Source organism: Gopherus evgoodei, chromosome 13 (genome assembly GCF_007399415.2).
Source record: "Gopherus evgoodei ecotype Sinaloan lineage chromosome 13, rGopEvg1_v1.p, whole genome shotgun sequence".
Taxonomy (NCBI): domain Eukaryota; kingdom Metazoa; phylum Chordata; order Testudines; family Testudinidae; genus Gopherus; species Gopherus evgoodei.
The window spans coordinates 11269488-11294285 of record NC_044334.1 but is presented as its reverse complement, the minus strand read 5'-3'; the positions used below and the strand labels follow the sequence as shown (position 1 = coordinate 11294285).

Below are 24798 nucleotides of genomic sequence, written 5' to 3'. Positions count from 1 at the left end.
ATTAGATGCAAGTGGTCAAATGTTATACAGTATGGAATCATAAACTATTGACTGAGCCAGAATCATAGTGGCTATATGATTTTTCTTTGGTATATAGGACTACAAAGTCTTTTTAATAAATGGACTGCAATGACCCTTGGTTCTGCAGAGAGATTGATCTTTAAAAACTGCAAAAGCTCTTTTGTGCCACTGTTAAAAGCTCAGCATGCTGATGTGACAGAAATTGTTTCATATGAAGATATTATTTCTAAGATTAATGGCAATACCGATGACTTTTTCCTCTTATCTAAAGGAAAATACACGTGATAGTAGTAGGTGCATGAGATCACTCACGAGGTTTAGGGTGATCAGGAGTAGGAACCCTGTGCTTTGCTTTTCTAAAGAACTTTCTATCTCACTTGTCTATAGTTTGTTATTCTTTTTTGTTGTTTTTCTTAATCGTGGTTTAAAAAGAGACATTTCTTTTAAAATGTATGGTGAGGTGACCAGTGAAAATTGTAGGTTGCTACAATGATAAAGAAGGTATTTTAAGGCCTGAAGGGACCACTTTGATCATCTAGTCTGGCCTGCTCATAACACAGGCCATAGAACTCTCCCAAAACAATTACTGTTTGACCTAGAGCATCCAATCCAATTTTCATGACTGGTCTCCAGGCAATCTGGTTGTGTTTCAGGTTAAACACATTCTAATAAGTCCTTTATGTACAAGCATCCTTAGGTGCTAGCACATCCAGTGCAAGATAAGAAATAGGTTATTGCTGGATAAACAGCTCAGGAGTCGAGTGCAGGCCGCATTCATAAGCAGTGTTTTTCACCTTGATTTTAAATCATCTCTGGACCTGTTGGAGAGAAACAAAAGCCCCCCGCTTTAGTCGGGGGGATAGACTAGCCAGGGCTTTTCCATCTCTAGTATAGGTCAGGGCTATACTATTTGAAAGGGGAAAAAGGCTAGTACTAGCAGCATTCTCAGCATCTCCCCTCCCCCACTCTAAGCAACTCCTCTACGGCCACTGTGCTGCAGCAGGTCATTTAGTATCATTTAGTAGGTCTCTTGGCAGATGTTAGCCCCCGACTGCTCTCAAGGTGGATTCCGGGGGGCATTTCGCTGCTAGCTCAAGTTGCTGCTTTCCTCCACTCTCAACTGCACCTATCCGAAGCTTTCAGTTTGCTAACACAGCCCTTCCTGTTCGCTGGGTCAAAACCCCACCCTTTTCCCATTCGCATCTAGCCTGTTGGGTGCTTCCAGTGGACCATTCAGAGTCATCTGCTGGCTTGGCTAACCAGCCATTCAGACTGCTGGGCATTAAAAACCTGAATGGACTGGTAAAAACCCCTCACCCGTATGCCTCCAGCTGTCACTGCACAGGAGGGGAATACCAGGGACACAACGAGTGTCACCTCTTGGAGTCAGAGACTGCTTTGGACAGTTTGGTATGACATCCTGGAACTGTCTGAGCAATAAAAAGTACAACAGACCCGTCGAGTCCTTTATTAAATGGTTATAAATACCCAAGGATGGGTTCACGGGACTTTTGAGAAACCTTCGTTTGTCCATTGCACTGTAACAGCCACCCCAAGCGAGGTGATAGCTTGTGGAAGCACAGGCTCTCTCTAAATGGTGAAACTTTCCTGGGAAAGTTTTCTACGTCTTTCCCTGGAGCACCTGCAGTAATCAAAAACCAGAATAAATTTCACGGATTTGAAACATCTTTTTTTAGAAATGTTTCGGTGGAGTTTTTTTGCAGGGGGAGGAGAGCGAGCAGTAGCATGACAGCGGTGTGTAGCAGGCAGAATCCCTTCAGGGTCACTGACAGGACAGTCCTGGCCAGAGTCAAAATATCTGCCATTCCTTTAAGCACAAATGTCTTTGATCTCCCTTTATTGGTCTTGGAAAGTGAATTCTCTCTCCTTTTTTTTTTGCTTCCTCTTGGTGTTTCAGACCCAATGCTGGGTTGACATTGTACCAGGGCACTTAGCGGCACTCATGCTGTGCCACTGTTATTTTTCACCAGCCAGCTGTTCCATTTTATACAACACTTAAGTAACAATTTCACAGCCATTACCAGCCTGCGGTAATGACACGGGCCGAAAGCTAAGTGCTAACTGGTTGTAAACTACAAAGAAAACTGGGAGATGTTAAAACAGACAGTTTGATAAATGGAAAGGGGCAGCTCCTGCATTTTAATTGCGTGATTTGAAGCCTCTTTTTATCACTGGAGAAACATGGTCTTTAGTGGGTCATGAGATGGAATTGGGAAATCACTGTCTTTATGTGCTTAGGAAAACGTGTTTGATTTCAGGTGTGATGTATCAGTTCAGGGAGTTCCCTCTGTACCTTCTTCCTTTCTTGCCTTGCACCGGTTTTCAATGGGTGAATTCTCCTAAGTACACCGCTTATGTGAACTAATTTGTGAAGAAGATGGTGAGCTCCACAGAGGTCTCGTAGCTGCAGACCAGGAGTAAATTACATGCTGCAGTGCATATAAAGCAAACAATGATGCAAACCATAGAAAATACCTGGATACATGGTAGGCACTTTTCTTCACTGAATGGTTATTGAATATGCAGAGCTGAGGAGCAGGGGGATTTCTTTGGCTGGTCAGTTGGCCTCTCTCTCTCGATCCCCGCCGTATATTAGTAAAATCTGTTGTGCAAGTTTCTCCATTTTCACATACTAAAGCTAGTTGGAAAATACTAATTACACAAGGAATTTTGAAAACCTGTTATATTTTAATTTTTCACAGAAATATGTTGGTTTTTCAATTAAAAAAATGGAAAAAAAGAATGGTGAGGAGCCAAGAGCCTGGGGGTGGGGGTGGGAAGTCAGGCTCCCAGCAGCAGGGGGAGAGAGCCAGGATCCAGGGCTCTCTCCGGGGAGCCTCCAGGCAGCAGTTCGGGTGCCAGTGGGGAGCTGGGTGGGCACAGCCCAGCTTGGAGCGAGGAGACTGGGGAGCAGCCAGGCTGGGAGCAGGGAGCCCGGGGGCAGCCAAGCTCCAAGTGGGGAGCAGGGTGGGCACAGCCTGGCTGGGAGCAGGTAGCTCAGGGGGGAGCTGGGCTCTAGCTGGAGCCCCAACCCTACCCCGATTACAGCCTGACTTTCTTGTCAATTTCATAGTTCCAGCATGGAGCCATGAAATTGACAGGAATGACAGCCAACCGCCAGCGTAATTAACACAGTGTCTATACATACACTGCTTTGCCCTAACTGCACCAACAAAAGCCCTATGCCTCTCATGGAGGCGGCGTTATTATGTCAGGGTAGTAGGGCACTTACGTTGCTGGGAGCAAGGCTGTAGTGAAGACGCTGACATAATTAGGTTGACGTAAGCTGCTTTACGTTGACCTAACTCTGTAATGTAGATCAAGCTTATGCAGTCTGCAGTGAGTGACTAAATGTGCTTGTCATGTGGTCCCTGACCCTGTCCTCCAATCGACATGCTGAGAACTGTGAGTCAATGTGGAGAAGGAAGGAGATATCTGTACTGTTTTTAAAATACCACATTTACGTCAGTTTAATTGCTTGATATTATTCTGCCTGTCTGCATGGAGTTAAATCAAAGGAGGATGTTAGGGGTAAACAAACAGGAAATGAAATAATGAGAGAAAATACCAAAGAAACTATCAAGTATCCTTCAGAGAACAAGGGGGGGAAATACCTACCTGCCTGTTTCTAGCCAGGTTAAGAGTCTTATTTTTCCAAGGTCACAGTCTAAGATCAAAGGGACAGTAAACTGATTAAGGCTCCTGCTTAGAGAGGAAGAAGTGGGCAGTTGGCAGCAGCTGGTGGAGGTGAGTCTCTGACAGAGAGTTCATCTTCACTGCACAGTTAATCTGGGCTTTTTTCCAGGTATTGGCAAAAGCCGACCTACCATCCACACAGACAAACCTCTGACCCAGGGTAGGAGGTGCTTTAAGACCAAGCTAGTTTAACAAGATGGGAGTGAGGGTTAGAACCCAGTTTCCATTTTAACTCAGGCTGTAAGCTATCCATTTTGCAATGAGAATGCGGGCAAAATTTCTTGAGTGCTGATAGTGCTCCAATGCCATCCCATGATTTCCTCTGACAGACAAGTTCTCCACAATTGATTGGGAAAATATCCTAGAGCATCTCAGCTCAAAGAACTATAGGAAATGCTCCCAGATGCACCTTGCTGAGTGCAGAAACAGAGATAACATAGTAACATGGGTTGAGCTTTACAGTGGGGAGCTCATACCTGAGCTAGGCTAACCTGGGTGCTCAGACCCAGTTGCCAATCACCCAGGTTAACAAAGCAGCTTAGACGCATCATCAGGAGAGAATGTGGCAACGCAGTGTGTTTTTCCCAGCCCAAAAATGAGGGGCCTGGGTTGAATGGAACTTACCAAAAACTTCAAGGAAGGGATAAAGTGTAGGAGAGAACAGATGAGCATAAACTTTTGTTGATTTGACCGTTTCTCTTTTTATATATCTGTGGGTGAATAAACAATATGTTGTTTTGGGGTCATTTCAGCCACAGTGGATCACAGGCTCCCAGAGAGACTTTTTCTTGCAGGTGTCAAATACCTTGGGGCCTGTTGTGTTACAGGGGGCTGCAACCCAGAGATCCAGTCCAAAAGCGGTTGAACTGTGGGGATTTTTCCCCTGAGAGAGATTCAGAAAGCGATGCCTGTGGGGTGCACTCAAGAGGGGCTGCAAAGGGGTCTAAAACACAGCTTGCCTTGTAGCCATGGCAGTCAGACACAACCAAAAAACAAAGATTTGGAAGAAGTAAATTGAAACCTGACAACAGTCATATAAAAACTTCAAGTACCTTCAGTTTTAGGTCTGTTTGTTGACAAACAATGCACCTTTTGTTGGCATTAACCCAATCTCTTCTAGGTGGCTTCTTTGTAATTAAGTGTGAGTGTCAAGGGAAATTGGGTGAAGAGAATTCTGCAGTGCAGTATCGGCAAACAAAATACTAAGACACGCCAGAGAAAATGAAAGAAACTGGCTTTCGTTGGAGTCAAAGCTTCAGTGGTAATTACAGGAGCATGTAAAACTGACTGCTCTAAAAAGAGCTAGTAACCTCTAATTCTGTAGGAAACAGCAGTCTAGTTCCGTTATTGTTTTCAGTAAAATTAAAGGTTTAGGGCTTGTAATAGATGACTAAATTAGACCTTATCAAAACCCTTTTAAAGAAATTCTCATCCTCAGACTGCAGTTACGCCGGGAAGGCAGGCAAGAACTTGTGTTTGTTTTGAAACATTAGCAGTGAATGTCAAGGGTAAACAAGCTCAAGTTGTCTGTATGTTTGTGTGTCCATCCTGCTGCTTTGCTACACTGCGCCATCTCTTAAAGAAATGCCACTAGAAGATAACAAAGGCGAGAGAGAGTGGTTCCATCTGTATTTTTTGTTACATTTAAAATTGTTTTCATGTGGAAACAGAAGATTCCTTCTAAGTTTGTGGCCGCTTCTTTAGCAGAACTGAGACATTGGGTCAGATTCTCGTTTACACTAAGGCATTTGAGGAGAATTTGCACTGCTAAGGTGATATAAAGGGGCTCGGTGGCACAAATTGCAAAGACATTTTGTTCCACTTCCGCACTTTCTGATGCTGCAGTTGCATTTTCTTTAATTCAAACTAGTTTCTCTAACTGCATGAATGAAAACATATTTGTCCTAGAGTCAATCAAATATCCTTTCATTGTACTAACTGTGAGACACACTCATAATTCACAGAGAAATATCTCAGTGTATGTTTTATTTGTGTGTGTATATACAATTTTCTCTCTCTCTCTCTCACTCACACATACACACACACACATCCCTATAAATATTTTGGGCCTAGTTTTCTCTTTGCATGCATTTTGGGTGGTCATTTACACCAGGGAACAGTGGATGTAAAATGGTACTATTATGCTAAAGAGGAAAGATGGTCTGGCCAATAGTTAGTTGTGGGAGACCTGGGTTCAAAGCTCTGCACCAGCACAGATTTTCTGTGTGACCTCGGACAAGTTATTTAGCATTTCTGTGCATCAGTTTCCCAACTGCAGACTGGAGTAAACAGCACTTCCTTGCCTCACAGGGTGTTGTGAGGTGCTTACTATGGTAATGGGGTGTATGTGCACATAGAGGTGCCTTATATAGATTCATACCCATTTTGTACTGGTGTCAATGACTATGCTAGGAGTGGGGCAGCAATGATATAGACCAGTGTTCCAGTATGCTGCCTTCACAGTGTGTCCCAATCCCACCCTGGCATGCCATAATTAGCAGTACTCTTTAGGTGACCACTCTGGAAAGCTGCCCCAGGAGTGCGTATGGCAGTGTGAATTCATAGTCATAGCTGCCTGATCCTGAGAGGTGCTGAGCACCCACAACGCCTAATGAAATCATTTAGGTCCAGATCATATAGGCTCCTAACTCCCATTTGGGCCTTACATTAGTTCTCACCTGTGGGACAGAAAGTAGGCAGAGCAGCTACAGAAATTTCCCATCACTGCAGCCATTGAGACGAGCTGGAGTTGAAGACCGGCATCAGTTTCCATCCACCTTCTTGTTTTTCTTTCTCTGGCACACTCTCTCTAATGAACCTGCCTGGTCTGCAAGTTAATTTCCCTAGCTGTGATCAGGCCATTGGCCCGTCTTCCTGAGGGATCTTTATAACTGGGCTATGAATGGACATTGCATCCTGCGTATGATGCAGCATATTGTGAAATTGGCATAGGAGACTGTGAGCACAAATTTTTTGGTCTTCACATCGTAATTCCTACTGGTGAGCTAAGGAAATTGCTAAATAGTAATAGCTACCATTGTGCTATCAGAATAAAATAGATACTACCTATAGCATCCAATTTTTAGAAGGAATCCCATGTCTGTTTTTAATCTGTTCTTAAAAGATTCCATAGGAAATCTTGTAGAGCGGCAGAGCCAGTAATGCTTTCTACCATGCTTGCAAGAAGTATCCCTCACATTCTTTTTGTTTTCTTAATGAGGGACTTGCCAGTGTGCTGAATGCATTTTGTATATGAGATTTTTAGCAAATGTAATTAAACTGGCATCTCGTGACATCTCACGTATTGGGATATTTGACCACAATGTTTTTTATTTAAAAAAAAAAAACTTTGAAAGCTAAAATATAACATCACTGGAAACTCCCAATTCACCAGCATGAAATAAAGCTGGAGTAAAAAGGGACAATGCCAATGTGGCTTAGTGCACCCATTTAGATGTTTTTGTGGGCAGGGGGAAAGGAAAGAGAATTAGGGGTCACAAAATCGGAAATTAAAAAGCAAAAGAAAGAAAACAGATTACTAAATTAATTATTTTCACTGCAGCATTGGTAACCTCAGATCAGCTGCTTTGGGCTAGTGCATGAGAACAAGGAAGTGTGTCTCTGTCTCTCTTTCTAGCCTAGTCTTTCTAGTCTTAACCACTCCCATCACCATCTGGCAAACAAGTCACAATCTTGCAAACAAGTACATGCATAATTTTGTGTACTTCCTTAACTTTGTGCATGTAAGTATCCCATTGAAACTGGACAACCCATGTGTGTGAAGATAAACATGTGCCTAAGAGTTTGCAGGATCAGGACCTGTAGAACCAATGAGGACCAAAAGTATAACTGAGTAGCCTAGTTTCACTGTCAAAATGACATGGAAAAACTTACAATCAAATAGTAAAAATGGCAAAAAATTGTAATAGAGCTTTAAAATTCCTCTGGTTTTAGCGATCTAATGTATTATGGGAAGAAAATGTAAACACAGATCTATTTACCATTATATCAATAACATTATTATCTTGACACTGTTCCTTTAAACTATGGGGAGGTTTAATTCCATTATACCTTTACCTCCTACCAGTGTGGTCCATCTGTAATGAGCTGTAGCATCTCCAGAGGACCAGTAATGAGAAAAAAATGAAGATCCATGTAACAGCTTGGAAATGAAATTCTATATCTAATTGTTGACATATCCTCTTGTTCCTCTTAGGGCAAAGGTGAAGAAAGGTGTGAATATTTTCAGTGTAAGAGCCAGCAGCCCGTACGTATGGGACATTAGAGAGAGCATGGATTATACTGGGAAATATGCACCAGCTGTCATTGTTTGTCAGAGGAAATCTGCTACCTCGGAAAACAGGTAGGTCATTTCCAGTAGTTGTACATTTTATAAATGAGATAATTTTGCTTTTTTAAAAGCAGATGTATCTGCTTTGCTATGGTATTAATAAAACTTTTATTATAGTTTCTAAATACACATAGTCAATGTATCAGTGGAAAGACTGATGCTGTCTTTCGTTTATAATACTCTGCTTACTGTACCATATGGACTCTAAATCTATTTTGATTGCCTAAAGGAAATAAAAACTACCAGGGAAACTTCATTTCACAATGTTTAAAAGGACTTGCCTCATCTCTCTGAATTTAGTTCAGCCAGGTTGTTTAATCTTTTAAAATTATTTGCTTCTGAACAGGTCAGGCATTATATTAGTGGCTTGTTAATTACAGTCTTCAATATGTATCCTTAGCTTTTGCGAAGGAACTAAGAAACACATGCCAGGCTTCAACCCATGTTCTTGATAGTGAATTTTTAATCCACATTCAGAGAAGAGACATTCAGATCTTAAATTCATATGATGCAATAACTTAGGTAGGTTAGCAGTTTTGGTTAGCAGTTGTTCCAGTTTCTAATCACAGTTGAGTGTTTTTAAGAATAAATGGTTGATACCTTTTGGTTTCATTTAATTCACTGTTCCTGGTAAAGCGTCGGGAGGAGAGCATGTTGGTAAGGAGCTCACTGGCTAAAGATTTGTTATATTAATTATTGTTACTATTAAACTGGCATGATGAAGAGGGAGGTCAAATTCTGCAGTGATTTACCTGCTGTGAAATTCCATTGAAATGTACTGGGTTTGCACAGGGTGCAAGATTTGGCCCCTTTAATTGAAAACCTCTTACCTCTAGATACACAGGAAACTCAGTGGCTCTGGAATATAGGAGGGAGGGGAAAGGGGACTTCCTTTACTTTCCAGACATAAATCTGTCCGTCGTCCCCCCCCCACACACACACGAGTTCAATTTCAAAATCCCTCTCGATATGGTATCCTCCACTTCCTCCCCTAAACCATAGATCATCTCATAGCTGGCTGAATTTTAGTGGCTAGGGAAGGAATCTATATATATGGTCAAGGTCACAGCCTTTTCCTGAATAAAAGAAGCAGAAAGATTATTAAAATTCCTGATTCAAAGCTCACCGAAGTCAATGAGAGCCTTTTCATTCATTTCAATGGGCTTTGGATCAGGACCAAAGCAATTACCTAACACCATCTACCCTTTCAGTTTTGTGGCTGTGTTCTGCAGTGCGGCGCAGCATTTCCCTGCTCCTCTTTCAGTAATGGTAAAATGTAGTGTGATATCAAGGGTGGAACAAAGTTTGGCTACTTATTCTGTTTCAATATTCTCCTAAGATGAAGCATTCAGTGGCTGCCCTTAAAATGTGCCAGTTTCCATTCGATCATTACATAAGGTTAACCAGTAATTGAAGTATGTTCACTATCCTTCCACATGCTGACTATAGGGAATGACTTACTAGTATTGCAGATATGGTAGTAATGTGATTTAGGCTCCAGTCCTGCAATACGCTCTGCATGAGCAGACCCCTGTATCCCAGCAGAGCACCATTGTTATCAAGTCTCTGCCCATGTAGAGTTCATTGCTGGTTTGGGCCTTAGTTAGCTAAGGCAGGTGAGAACAAAGATTAATTAGGGGGAGCTAGTCAGGCTTTTAGATTAGCTAGGTGGTATCCGTGCCAGGCCCTCAAAGGTTCTGGACCCATGTTACTTATTGTAAGAAATGTAACTCCAGTATCTATTCTGAATGTAATTAAAACACTTACAAAATCAAGAAAACATATCACCAAAGCTAAGCTGCTACTACTACTAAACTAAAAATGGAGCATTACCACAATCAAATCAAGGTCAAATTAGCAAATTAGTCTCAGTATTGGATTAGAATTACACCATCAAATTAACTAAGTGATTAAATGAATGCTAAAAGTAATCAATTCTTATAAATTGTAAAGAGGATTCTAAGAAGATGATTGTCCACTTGTTTTTAACTAAAGAATTTTACCAAATTTATCAGATCTATCGTTTAAATCAGTGTTTCCCAAACTTGGGATGTCGCTTGTGCAGGGAAAGCCCTTGGTGGGCCTGGCCGGTTTGTTCACCTGCTGCGTCTGCAGGTCCAGCCGATCATGGTTCCCACTGGCCACGGTTCGCTGCTCCAGGCCAATGGAAGCTGCTAGATGTGACGGCCAGTATGTCCCTTGGCCTGCACCACTTCCAGCAGCTCCCATTGGCCCGGAGCAGCGAACTGCAGCCAGTGGGAGCTACGATCGGCCGGACCTGAGGACATGGCAGTAAACAAACTGGCCCAGCCCGCCAGGGACTTCCCTAAACAATCTGCGTCCCAAGTTTGGGAAACACTGATTTAAATGGTTAAGTATCTTAATACTGAAATCAAATGATTACCTAATGTCTGGACCACAATTTTACAGCTAATTAAAGGTTCCTTGTTAGACTTAATTTCTTCTGTGGTGGTTAAAACTTCCCTTCCCTTCCCTGCAACACGGATACTATAATACAGACCTCAATGGAACACTGCCCTGAGATTTCTAGTACTTCGTGCTCATTGTTGAGCGAGATAGTTTTGCCACTTGTGCTTTTGGGGCATAATCTTGCATCATTGAAGGAGTTCTGGATTTACACTGCGGCAGCAGGTCAGACCGGAAGTCTGGGGTGGAGCAGGGATTTGGACTCAGGTCTCCTGAGTTCCAAGCATTCTTTCTTCTTCAGGCAGCCATCTTTAGGGAAGCAGAAATGCTCAGCTTCAAGTTGCATATAGGGGAACTCTAAACCTGTAAAAAGTTTCTGCAGCCCAGTATGTGCTCAGACAAAGAGTTCTGCCTGTTTGTTTGGGCAGATAATATATGATGAATAACGAAACAGAAACCCCAGAGAAACCGAAGGAGAGCACAATTTGATGCTTCAATCAATTTTAAGTATTTCCCAAGTTAAAGCATCTCTGAGTCACTGATTCATTCATGGAGAAAGTTATTTCTATAAGCTTTTTTCTTGTGGTTTAGGACTGTACAGATGTTACAGGTATTAAACTCATCTACTAATCATAGATGTCATGATTTAGTTTGTTATAAATTTACACTTGCATGAGGGTGAATGTGAAGATTCAAGGAGGGGAGACCTTCTGGTTGTGTCTCCATAAATCTGGAACGTTGTCACCAGCCTGTAATAAACAGGGCACTAAAAACGTCAAATGATATTTGACAGCTGTGCTTAATTAGTTATTCTGATGCAGACTCATAATATTTGTTGTTAATATTCATTCAGAAACATCCTGCTGGCTGTGATAATATTTATATGTTAATCCTGTTATGATAAACTTTTAGTGCCAAAACGTCTTGAAACAAAATGAGTGATATATTTCAAAACTTATAAAAAGAAATGTTCAGGCATCCTGGTTAAGTTTGTCACTTGAAAAGGGTCTCCTTAATCCATGAAATTACACCTGTCACAGTAAGTTAGCTTTATTAACACTATTTTCTGATCCATGTAAAACTATCAGGATCACAAAAGCATTGAATCTCAAGTTAATTAACATTGCCACCTTTGCATTCATGTGATCAGATCTCTGATTTTTAAGAGTAATTAAACAATATGTAAATAGAGTCTGAAGAATTTCTAAAAGAACTCCAGAAGCAAACAACTTGAAAACAGAGTTCAATATTTAACTGTTATCCATTCTGCATATTTAGCATAGTTAAACATGCAAAGAGAAATTGTTTGCCAATAAAAGCTCACTTCCTCCTTTTCCTCCCCATTATAATGCTTGACCTTACTCCTAAAAGTGAGTGGCAAAACAGACATGAGTGATATTTAATAAGGAAATCAACCTGCTGAATATTATGCCTAATATTTTAAATTTCATTTATATATTAACCAGCATAGTGACAAAAAGAAGTTTTCAAAAGTAAAACAAAGTCCAGAGTTTTCATGACTATAGAAGGTCAGATAGAATAAAACAAAAATAAACGGGTATGATTGAATGGGATACCATGGTACTGTCTGGATGAGTTTATTTCATCTGATCTAGATAATGGTAAGGACAGGCCCATGTGACCTTGGACAAGTCACTTATTCTCTCTGTGTGTCAGTTCCTCATCTGTAAAATGGGGAAGACAGCACCTTATCGGGGCGTCATGAGTATAAGATTGTGAGATGCTCAGCTACTACAGAAGTGGGCGCCATAGGTACCTGAAATAGATGACAGCTAAAGCTATTAAGTGACTCTATTTCTATTTAAATCAGTGGTTCTCAAATGGTGGATCAGGACCCCAAAGTAAGTAGCTTGGTTGGCTTGCTGGGGCTCGGGGCCAAAGTCCAAGCCTGAGGGCTTCAGCCCTGGGCAGCAGGACTCAGGTTAAAGGCTCCCTGCCTGAGGCTGAAGCCCTTGGGCTTTAGCTTTGCACCCCTGGGGGTGGAGGGGACTTGGGCGGGCTCAGGCTTCGGTCCCCCCTCCTGAGGTCCTGTGGTAATTTTTGTTGTCAGAAGGGGCTCGCAGTGCAATGACGTTTGAGACCCCCCTGAAGTTTAAATCAATCAATACTATATTTTGACAATTGAATGTATGTTGGAAAATTCAGTATATTTTTTCCATATGCACAGGAGTATCCACCCAGGTCGAAAATAGGGACGAGTGAACTTGGAAAGTCTTGGAGAAGAACCCCAAAGTCTGGATCCAAACTAGGCAAATCTTCTTAGTCCCCAAATTCCGTGAAAATGTAGTGTGGCCACACTTAGTCCTGAGATTTCTAGTACTTTGTGCTTATTGCTGGGAAAGAGAGTTTGTCAAGATGGCGTTTCTTATGATTTTTTAACTCTTTTATGCTTTTGATGCATAATCTGCACCTAGGGGTTCTGGATTTACACTGCTATAACAGACTGTAGTCAGAAATCTGGCCGATTATTAAGGGAGTCTATGGGACAGATTTGGCTTTCAGATACATATGTGTGACACCCACTGTGGTAGGGTTACCAGATAGCAAGTGTGAAAAAATGGGACAGGGGGTGAGGGGTAATAGGCGCCTATATAAGAAAAAGTCCCAAAAAACGGGACTGTCCTTTTAAAAATGGGACATCTGGTCACCCTACACTGAAGCCAATGTGTGATAATATGTATATGGTAATCCTATTATAACAACAGTCAATGGCAATTCCTCTTTGTCTGATGGCAGAACTTGTCCCTGTGTGTCTCATTTTCCATGAAAATGTATCCTAATCTGAGGTGCTTACATTTTCTCCACAGTTATCCAAAGAGTGTGAGATAAACTAAATACTACCTGGGGATAAGAGAAGAGGGAGCATATGGTAACCGTCCCTTTGATGCACCCACACTTCATTTTCATGACATGCAGTCTGGGATGTTTAGTGTCCTGCATGTCTCATTTTCAAATCAAGTACGGAACCTCACATTAAATTATTTAACGTCTAGTTTTGGTGTTATAACTGCAGTGAGTTACTGCCTCATTCCTGTACTTGTTGCAGCTGCTATTACATGTGATAAGGTCTCTAGAGTGCTGTAACCCTAAAATACTGTATGGCTTTCTCCGCTGGAGCTACAAAAGCAACAAATTTGACATAAATAACAGTCTAATAGCAACAATAGTTATATCACGTGGGTTGCTGGCATTCATCAAAATGCTTTGTAAACGTGGTCCAGCATTGTAGATCACCAGTAATATTATTTTTTCTGTAAACTCCGTTTTCCCATAGTTTTACCCACCACGTATATATTAACATAAGATAAAATGCTCTGCTCGGTAGAATTACCAAAACAAAAATAAAACAAAAATACCCCATGGTATGTGTCCCATCCCATACGTTCTAGTTGTTCTTAATATAAATTACTGGACTTGAAATTTCAGTGAGAAAATAGTAATATAAGCCTTATGGGCTTTTGGACTAAATATACCTAGTATATCATTGCAATATTTCTACAAGCAATGGGAGGTTTTGGGTTTATATGTAGGTAATTGTATGATAACCTAGAAGCATTTGTTGTTCTCCAGAGGAAAAGCTCCACCTGTGTGTGTTACGTTCTGAGAGATCTGCTTCACTTTGCGTTCTTTCGGTAATGTAGTTTTCCACGTCAGACTCGCCTGCCTCTTTTTCAAAGCTCCCCATGGACTCATCTTATCCTACTGCCCTAAGCTTATGTCCACCTGCTCCCCGAGCCATGAGCCATTGTCCAGCACCTTGTGTAAGTCATTTTCACCAGTGCAAAATCTGCTACAGCTCTGGTTTGTAGTGTTTTGCAGTGCTCTGCACTGATGTAAATGGCTACGCAAGGTGCGGGGCAATGGTGCAGAGTAATCTCTGGCCTCTTTGCTCTACTGCCTTGGCTTTCTGAACATATCAGCTGGGGCACAAGCTGAATATCTCCTTGGTGCTTTATAAAATCCTCCAGTCTTGCCTTCCTTGTTTTTCCTTCTGATTCTCCATGCTATGGGGACTCACTGACACTTGGTTTTACTCTATTTATCTGGACCCAAGATCTTGAGTCACTTCACCTCTTTAAGCCTCCTTTATTCTGCTCTGGGCTTGCAGTGATTGAGTAGCTGAGAGCAGAATAAGTAGGCTTTTGGATTGCAAAAAAATGAAAAACTTTGTCCTGCCCCTTCTCTGAGGCCCCTCCCCTTCTCTGAGGTCCCCCCCCACTCACTCCATCCCCCGCCCTTCCTCTGTGGCTCACTCTCCCCCACCCTTGCTCACTCACTCATTTTGACTGGGTTGGGGCAGGGGGTTGGGGCTTGGGAGGGGTGAAGGCTCCAGCTGGGGGTGCAGACTCTGGGGTGGGGCCAGGGATGAGGGATTTGGGGTACAGGAGGGGGCTCCAGTATGGGAGTGGGGCTGAGGGGTTCAGAGTGTGAGAGGGGGCTCTGGGCTGGGGCAGGGAGTTAGGGTGCAGGAGGGGGTGATGGCTCTGTCTAGGGATGTGGATTCAGGAGTGGGGCTGGAGATGAGGGGGCAGGAGGAAGGGGTGTGGGGTGCAGGCCCTGGGAGGGAGTTTCGGTGTTGGAGGGGGCTCAGGGCTGTGATGCAGGAGGGGGTGAGGGGTGAGGGCTCTGGCCGGTGTTTACCTCAGGGGGATCCCAGAAGCAGCCAGCATGTCCCTTTGACTCCTAGACATAGGGGCAGACAGGAAGCTCCGTGCACTGCCTCCATCCGCTGGCACCACCCCCACAGCTCCCATTGGCCGTGGTTCCCAGCCAATGGGAGCTGTGGAGCCAGCACTCGGGGCAGGGGCAGCGCGTGGTGCCTCCTGGCTGCCCTTGGGGTGAGCCACTGGGGGCACTCTGCCGGTCACTGTGAGGGCAGCAAGCAGGCTGCCTTTGACAGCTTGCCTGCGGAGGGTCCGGTGGTCCCGCGGCTTCGGCAGACCTCCCACAGGCATCCCTGAAGATGGTCCGCTGGTCCCGCGACTTCGGTGGACCTCCCGCAGGCATGTCTGTGGGAAGTCCGCTGAAGCCGCGGAACCAGCGGACCCTCTGCAGGCAAGCCACCATGCTTGGGGTGGCAAAATGCCTAGAGCCGCCCCTGCACCTGGGAGCTGGAAGGACATGCTGGCCCTTCCAGGAGCTGCATGGAGCCAGCCACTGCAGCCAGTTGGACTTTTACAGCTGACTGGAGCCACCAGAGTCCCTTTTTGACTGAGCTTTCTGGTTGAAAACTGGATGCCTGGCAACCCTAAGAACAAGACCCACTTTCCACATTACTTTGGGAGTGTGACTGGCTGCTGCTGAGTGATATAGAAGCTGTGACTGTCCTGGTGAGGACCTTGTGACAATCACCAAACTTCAGTCCTCTGTAGGCTAGACTGCAGTAATGTCTTCTGCTCTGCGCTGCCCGCGCAGTCTACTTGGAAGCTCCAGTCATTGCAGAAAGTAGTTAGCTACCTCCTGAGTGAGGCGAGATACAGTACATAACACTTGGTTGAGGCACTGGCTTGTTTTTTGCATACAATGTAACTAAAGACATTGCCGATTACCTTTAACACTAAATAGTCTGGGCACCCAGTTACTCTGACACCACTTCTTGATTGGTACCCAGTTATGCCTATTACGTTTTATGGGATATTTTTACCGTCAGCTTTTTGGGGAGTAAAACTCTCCTGGACCTTTGGGATTTCATTCCAGTTGGTTGTCCCCAATTCGGGGTGAGCTATAGCACATCGTTCAAAGCTTGTTTAATTTTATACACTCAGTTTATGTTCTAGCTTTGGTTGATTTCGCATTGTGCTTATAACCTTTCCTCTGCTGAGGTCTGCTGACGTGAACCAGGAAAGCAGCAAGTGTAGTGTCCCTTGTTGAGGGCTGCGTGTGCAATTTGTTTTGTTTATATTTAATTTTTTTTAATGGTTTGAAGTAAAATATTAAATGGAAAATGTCAACAAATAACTAACGAGATTTTCAAGTGACTGGTAATTTTAGGTGCTTTGATTTTGAGGGGGGCTCAAAGACACTTTAAAGGGGCATTTTCATAAAGAATTAACCACCTGCCCTTTGAAAATCAGGCACCTTTAAGATGCCTTAAATTCAGCACTCCAGAATTAAGCCATGTAAAATTACTATTCAGCTTTGAAAATCTTGGTCTAAGCCACCATTAGGATCTGGACTGTATTAACTAAATTAGGGAGAGATTATATGTTAATTTCATTCTGAAATATCAAAATTCAGTTTGATTCTCTCTTCCCAAGCATTTAGATGGAAGAGAAGTGATCTAAATCTCCGTTTTTTTCATCAGTTGTAAATGTCTCTTCTCTGGCAGCTTTTGAGGCCCACAATGCACATCAGGTAGTTTAAAAAAAAAATTCTATACTGTTCCAGCCATCTAAGTGTTTAATTAATTGTTTTGGTGCCCTGAAAGTACCATATAGGTCTGACATAACCTTAGTCCCAGATTCTGGACCTTAGCGTCCAAAATATGGGGGTTAGCATGAAAGCCTCCAAGCTTAGTTACCAGCTTGGACCTGGTACTTGCTGCCACCACCCAAAAAATTAGAGTGTTTTGGGGCACTCTGGTCCCCCTGAAAAACCTTCCCTGGGGACCCCAAGACTCAAATCCCTTGAGTCTCACAACAAAGGGAAATAATCCTGATTCCCTTCCCCGCTCCAGGTGCTCCTGGAGGGATACACAGACACAAGCTCTGTGAAACTACGCAGAGTGAGTCCCCCTCTCCGTTCCCAATCCTGGAACAAAAGCACTTTCCTCTTCACCCAGAGGAAATGCAAAATCAGGCTAGCAATCCAACACACAGCTTTCCCCTGATTTCTTCCTCCCACCAATTCCCTGGTGAGTACAGACTTAATTTCCCTGAAGTAAAGAAAAACTCCAACAGGTCTTAAAAGAAAACTTTATATAAAAAAGAAAGAAAAAATACAAATGTTCTCTCTGTATTAAGATGATACAACACAGGGTCAATTGCTTAAAAGAATATTGAATAAACAGCCTTATTCAAAAAGAATACAAATCAAAGCACCCAGCACTTACATTCATGCAAATACCAAAGAAAAGAAACCATAGAACTTACTATCTGATCTCTTTGTCCTTACACTTAGAAACAGAAGACTAGAAAATAGAACTACTTCTCCAAAGCTCAGAGGAAGCAGGCAGACAGACAAAAGACTCAGACACACACTTCCCTCCACCCAAAGTTGAAAAAATCCGGTTTCCTGATTGGTTCTCTGGTCAGGTGTTTCAGGTGAAAGAGACATTAACCCTTAGCTATCTGTTTATGACAAGGTCTCTCCTCAAAAATGACATTTAAGCTCTCAGTGTTTCAAGAGAGATTAATCAGAACAGTTGCAAAGCGTCAATTTCTTGCTTAAAACTTGTATTAAGACTTAAAAAAAATATTGATTAGTAGTTCCTTAGTGGATTCACGTCAGTTATGCCAGTGTAAATCTGGAGTAACTCCAGTCTCTGCAGTGGATTTATGTCATCGTAACCCATACAGAATTTGGCCTCACTGCTTCACTCTTCTCCATGTTAACCTCTTTTCTCTAATTTTCATAATAAAAGCCCTATTTTATTCATCAGGAAACCATCTTTTCCTTAAGTATGTCTCACCAGTGCTAATGTGCATTGTGCTTATCTTCTTGCAGCAAATCAAAGAGATGAAATATTAACCAACAAATCTTAGACAAAGGCACTATTAGGGGACTTTTTCACCTGTTTGTTTGAATGAGGGTCATTCATTTAAAAAACAAAAAGAGTCCAGGCAAACACTTCAAAGGCATGTAGATAGGCTCTTGGCATCTTGGAGGTAGACCTAGTTTCCAGAGCCATGACATTTAGATAAAGAAGGTACTACAGGGCACTTCAGCTGTCAGTGCAAAGATGAAGATTTCTTTTAATCTTTGCTGAACTTTAAGGTGCTCCATAGGAAGGGAACATAGCAGGGTTTCTTTGTGAGCATAATATTATTAAAAATAAGAAATAAATGACAATGTTGAATTGTTGACATAATCTCTTGCAGCATTCTGCAAGGAAAAGGATTCTTTCCCTGATTCAAGGGAGTATTGCTCTTTTCAGATGAATTATTTGTAATAATTTATGTTTATATAGCACCTTCCAATCTCCGAATGGTTTGCAACAGTATAGAAGAATTACTTTGGTGGTAGGGGTTTATCGGCATTTTTAAATGATTAGAGGTGTGAACACCTCTGGGGTGCGGCATACATAACTTAGCAGCTCACAGCAATGATATGGAACAGTTTAGGACAATGAGCTTGTGTCTCCATTCCGCTAAAGCCTTTTCACACAACCTTGGTAACATAAAGAGTCCTTAGGGTGGTGGGATGGTTGGGCGGCAAGAGAATGGATGAGAACATTCCCCCATGGAAGAGCCTCCCAACCAGTGAGCTTCCAGCCCACAGCATAGTGGGCAGATGCAGGGTTTTTTGGGTTATAACCAGAATTCACTGCAATACAGTCATTCTCCACTGCCTTGGGCCCTTATGGGGCAGTCAGAAGCCAAGTATAAGTAGGTGCAGCCCTGAGTCTCTTCTGTGGACTCAGAATATGTGGGTTTAAAGCCAGTATTGTCCCACATCTTGTGTCTCTGTCCCAAGTGCATGAATGGAGTAACTGAGAAGCAGGCCCAATGTCTCCTTTATGCTGGCTTTGCTATATCTCCTAGAGAGAAAAAACCAAGATTATCATGTTCCACTACTCACTGCAGGTGTGCAGGCAGCTACGCAACTGATGAATGTCAAGTATCAGGGGGTAGCCTGTTTTCACAAAAACAACAAGGAATCCGGTGGCACCTTAAAGACTAACAGATTTATTTGGGCATAAGCTTTCATGGGTAAAAAACCCACTTCTTCAGATGCGTGGAGCATTGAATGTGTTGCTGTGACAGTCCATGACAGTAAATAGGCCAGTGGAACTGTTGGAAAGAATGGCAATCTTGATGCTGGTCTGATAAAGCCCTGAGCGGTTATGTGCCAGACTGCAGTTTGCTGACTCTCCACCGTCTCCATTGCTAGAAACCAGCACTCCCTCTCTTAGCTGTACTTCAAACTCCTCTGAAAAATATTTTCGCACCACATGAAATGTCACAGCGGAAGGCAACCTGAGAGAGAGTCTGCTTAGTTCAGTTTGGACCCGTTCCATGTTTCATAAACACTAGCGTCAGGATGACCTATCCTGACCTCATTTCAGCAGTGACCCTGGGGTGGGACTTTGAACAGAAGGAATTTTGGATTCAGGCAAAGTGTGCAGTGCTTGCAAGGAAAGATGAATTTAATTTCCTGTCCTATCTCATCTGAAAAGAGGAGATCAGAAGTAGAATTTTTTTTTATCAGAAAAAAAATCATCTATATGTTTTTGAATTAAATTGCATTGATTTTTTTTTGTATGAAGGAAAGAACAGAAACCAAGGATACAACATTACATATCTCTCTGCCCCCAAAGAAAAGAGGGAAAGGTGCATGCTATTAAGTATATAACAAACCTAGTACAGTACCTTATTCAAAAAAATCAACCAAGAATTTAAGAATGGGAACACTAACCTCATCACCATCATTGTCAGTTACTGATTTAGCTCAAGTGGTAGAGGGCTGTGGTGTGACTGTGAAAGGTCCTGGGTTGAAACTCTGCTGATGACCTGAGCAGGAAAAAGTAGTCTATGGTCATGTAATTGAAGATTGTATTGCAAAACATACATGGAGGCAGAATTAAGAATACCTGGGTCATTTTAATACATTTTAAGGAGTTCTCATGGCACACAAAGTTCTCTGTGGCGCAAGATGTTGGTGATCTGGCTTGTGTCCTCTGGAGACCGGAGTTTAATTCCTTCTATAAAGTTAGGTCAGTAGCAGAGTGATTGTATGACTGGGCTTGAATGCCAGAGCTTGTCACCTAGGATCCTCACCATGATTTTTCAGTAGGTCATCCTAAATGGTCAGCACCTGTAAAATCAGTGAATAATACCAAAACTGTGAGGTTTTTTTTCCCCTTCATCAGAGGGTCATGCCACAAGGTACTAAGCCTCAAATGCTCCTGTAAAATGGGTAAGCCAAGTGAATAATGCAGCAGTTCTCAAACTGTGGGTCGGGACCCCAAAGTGGGTCAGAACCCCATTTTAATGGGATCACCAGGGATAGCTTAGACTTCCTAGGGTCTGGGGCCAAAGCTGAGGCCCAAGCCCCATCACTTGGGGCTGAAGCAGAAGCGCAAGGGCTTCAGCCTTGGAAATCGGGGCTCAAGATTACAAGCTCCCTGCCTCAGACTGAAACCCTTGGGCTTTGGCCTGGGGCGGGGCTCAGGCGGGCTCAGGCTTCAGTCCCCACTCCTGGGGCCATGTAGTAATTTTTATTGTCAGAAGCGGTTGTGGTGCAATGACGTTTGAGAACCGCTGGAATAATGTATTTGAGGAACACAATTGAACCCTAAGTAACTTGCCTAAGGTCATGGATTGGGTCAGGGAAGGAGCTGGCAATAGATCAGAGAGTGCTGCCTCCCAGTTGCCTGCTCCAATCACGGGCCCACGCAGCTGGGGTACACATGCAAAAATTCTCCTCTACTGTATTTTTCTGCAGCATGCAAGTAACAAAAGACATTTCCAACCATTTGGACACATTCATACGTATTTAACTTCCTTGTTTTTATCCAGGTGTTGTCAAATGCAATAAATACAATTTTAATGTGTGGGGGGGAAGGGAGATTTTCCTCAGGAACCTTCAAGATTCATCATCACCATGCACTCTCTTTGTGTCTGTGATAGTTAAAACTGTGTCCTCTAAGACATTGATAGCCCCAGATCCCTTACTCACAATTCTAGTGGGACAGGAGGAGTTTACTGCTTACGGAAAAGAGACAGAGCCTTCAACCTGTGGAAAATCTAACGTTAAATCTAAAGATTCGATGTCATAAGCAATTATCTCCAATTTTGCTGTGGGTTTTCCTTCCCTCGGAGGGTATCCCCTGAGAAATCATTTTAATTACTCTGTCAGTTAGAAGTGGGCAGGTGATAGAGGTTTTTAAAGCATGAGTTAAGGTTAGGAGCAGGGCTACATGTGGTGGTGTAGGATGAGAGGGAATCCCACTTGGTGGCAAGAAAGTTGTTGGAAGTTAATTTCCCCTTCTCGGTCAGCATTAAGCAGGAAACAAATTGGAAGGCTAGTGTCAGTATGTAGCGTAGTCTAATATGTATTTAGACTTTTTAATGATTCCTACCCAAATTCTAACCACAGGTACAAAGATGAAATGCAATGAATATTGTTATTTATGTCATACTGAGTGTCTTTAATGACTTCTTTTCTGAATGGATAGTTTTCTGGATGAGGGAACATCCAGAATTGTAGTACTGAGGATTTAAAATAGATGCTTTTGGAAACCCTCATGATTCAGTCATCCCCCAATCTCTAGTTAATGAGGTTAGAGGGAAACTTTTTCTCTATTTATCTTAGGTACTTATATGCTCATTACCACAGAACCCGAGCACCTAACTACCCTAACATTGGGTAAGGAATGGTGCCCTTAGCCTCTGTTTGTCAGAGGATGGAGATGGATGGCAGGAGAGTGATCACTTGATCATTGCCTGTTAGGTGGCATTGGCCATCGTCGGTAGACAGATACTGGGCTAGATGGACCTTTGGTCAGACCCGGTATGGCCGTTCTTATTTCTTTAATATATTTCTCCTCACAGCATCCCTGTGAGATAGGGAACTGCTATTATCCCCATTTTACATATGGTAAACTGAGGGAGAAACTCAGGGCTAGATTCACAAAGAAACCTAGGTAGGGTGATTGCCACACCTCACTTCTAGGCACCTCGAAAATCACTAGGATTCACAAAGCCTGGGTTAGGCGTCTATGTGTGGAGAGAGATTACCATAGAATGGGATTCTCCTGGGGTTAGGTCAGGAGCAGGCAAACTTTTTGGCCTGAGGGCAGGCAAACTTTTTGGCCTGAGGGCTGCATCGCGTTTCATAAATTGTATGGAGAGCCAGTTAGGGGAGGGGGTCATGACCCAGACCCCACCTCCTATCTGCCCACCCCGCCGGGACTCCTACCCCATCCAACTACCCCCCTCCGTTCCCTGACGGTCCCCCCCCCCCAGGACCTTTGCCCCATCCACACACCCCCACTCCCTGTCCCCTGATTGCCCCAGGACCCCCGCCACTCCATCCAACCCCTCCTCTCATTCTTGACAGCCTCCCTGGGACTCCTGCCTGATCCAACCACTCCTTCTCCCTGTCCCCTGACTGCCCCCAGAACTCCTACCCCTGACTGCCCCCTGTTGCCTCATTCAACACCCCTCTCCTTCTTGATTGCTCTCCCCCGGGACCCCTACCCCCATTCAACCCCTTTCCCCCCCCAATCACCCTGACCCCTATCCACACCCCTGTCCCCTGGCCACCACCCCAAACTCCCCTGCCCTCATCCAACCCCCCCTGCTCCGTGCCCCCTGACCACGGAGTTAGACCTATGTCCTTTTTGGAATCTAGCCCTAAGTGCCTCTGGAAGGTTGCGCAAGAGGTCTGCGGCAGGGCAGGGAAATGAAGCGGGATTTCCGAAGTCTGAGTCTAGCACCTGGGATTTGGGTAGTACCCTAACCGCGTCTTTCCCCTCTTTCCTAAGGAGAAACTTTCTTTGTGGGCAGGTTATTCCATAACGACCTCCTGCAGGGCTTCTTGCACCTTCCTCTAAAGTATCTGGTACTGTCCGCTATTGGAACCTGGCTACTGGACTATATGATCCAATATGGGAGTTCCTAGGGGAACACCTACTTCACTGGGACAATAGGCTGGCTGGCCAGTTGCAACGGATGCCTGATATCCATAAATGATTCAGCTACAAAAGAAGAGAAATCTTAAGACTCGATTTGGGTGTGTGGCTACAAGGCAGGACTGTCCCTGTGACCCCAGTGAGTATGTGGGGGTTGTGTAGCTGAAGTGTGTGATAAACACACACTCCACCCCTCTTTCCGGTTTTTTATAAAAACAAGCAGTTCTTGCTCCACCCCACCCCCTCTTCAGCCTTCAGAGAATCCATTCCAGCTTTATGTGTCATTTGAAATATGAGTTTTTCTGTGTTCTATGGAGCCTGCTTTCAATTTGCACCTTTTCTTAAGGTCTGGATCTTTTATATTGAATTCCAGCCTCATTGTGCAGCTTAATGAATTTTGTTCTTTGTGTGTGATGCTCTGCCAAAAACTGAGCATGAGAATGCAGAGAAAAGGTGCTACACAATAATTTATACAAAATTATGTTTGCACAGTGGATGTGGGGAGGAGCATTAAGAAGGGGGAGAGGGAACAGAAATCAAACAACCTACACACTTCGTAAAGTGAGAACGTCCAGGAGACTAGCTTACTGTTTGATTCTATGGTAAGCTACTGGAATTGTTATTAGGATCGTATTTCATTGCAACTCGATGCTCCATAGGGCCTCATGCTTCTCCATATAAGAAATGAAATATCATCTTGCATGATAGGTGTGTTTTCTGAGATGGCTTTAAAGCCCCTGGCCACTGGAGAGCTGATGGCTCAGGTGATAGACTTCTAGGTGTTTGATTCAAGCCCAGCTCAGGCTGGTAGTGACTGAAATTTACCATCTAATGGGGATTTGTTGCTGGGATTCAGTTTCTCGTGGGTAGATGCCTACATGACAAAAACACACCATTGCAATTCTGTACCCATGCTGGCAATGTCAGAAAGGCCAGGGATTGAACAAGGACTCAGGTATCCTATTGACGCCCTCCCTCCCCGTAGAGGCGTTCCCCCTGTGCCATGGCTGGGTGCATGGACCAAGTGGTGGTTGGGAGGGAACGAGGGATGCTTGCACAGCTGCTACCTGTGTTGAAGCTGTTCTCAGTCTCAGTGCTCCCTGGCACCTCTCGCAAGCACTGATTCAATGAACATAATATTGAAATGTACCATGAACAAAACGGAATATCACTGCCTGCGCCCTTTCGTACTTGTAACACTGGCTGTCATTGTCTCAGGGATGTTGTAAGACTTTGTACTTACCTTTGCTTGAACCCCTCATTATTATTGAATGGCACCTTAGACACTTACTATATTAACTATTGTAATTCCCTAACTACTGGAATTCTTGCTCTTGGGAAGCCATATGAGTCTCATGCTGAAGGAAACATGTATCACATCCATCCTCTGTCTCCGTCACTGGCTTGCTAAACCATCTCTAAGATCATTTCCAAACTGTCAATCTTACACCGTATAGTCTCTAAC

General features: G+C 43.4%; 1 protein-coding gene across 1 annotated transcript in view; it reads left to right on the top strand.

The window, feature by feature from the left end:
- Positions 1-24798, top strand: part of TMEM132D (transmembrane protein 132D) — a 424540-nt gene that overhangs the window by 184732 nt on the left and 215010 nt on the right. The window contains exon 3 of the mRNA XM_030583344.1: positions 7955-8101. Coding sequence (XP_030439204.1) covers positions 7955-8101 — 147 coding nt within the window. The remainder of the gene's footprint in view (positions 1-7954; positions 8102-24798) is intronic.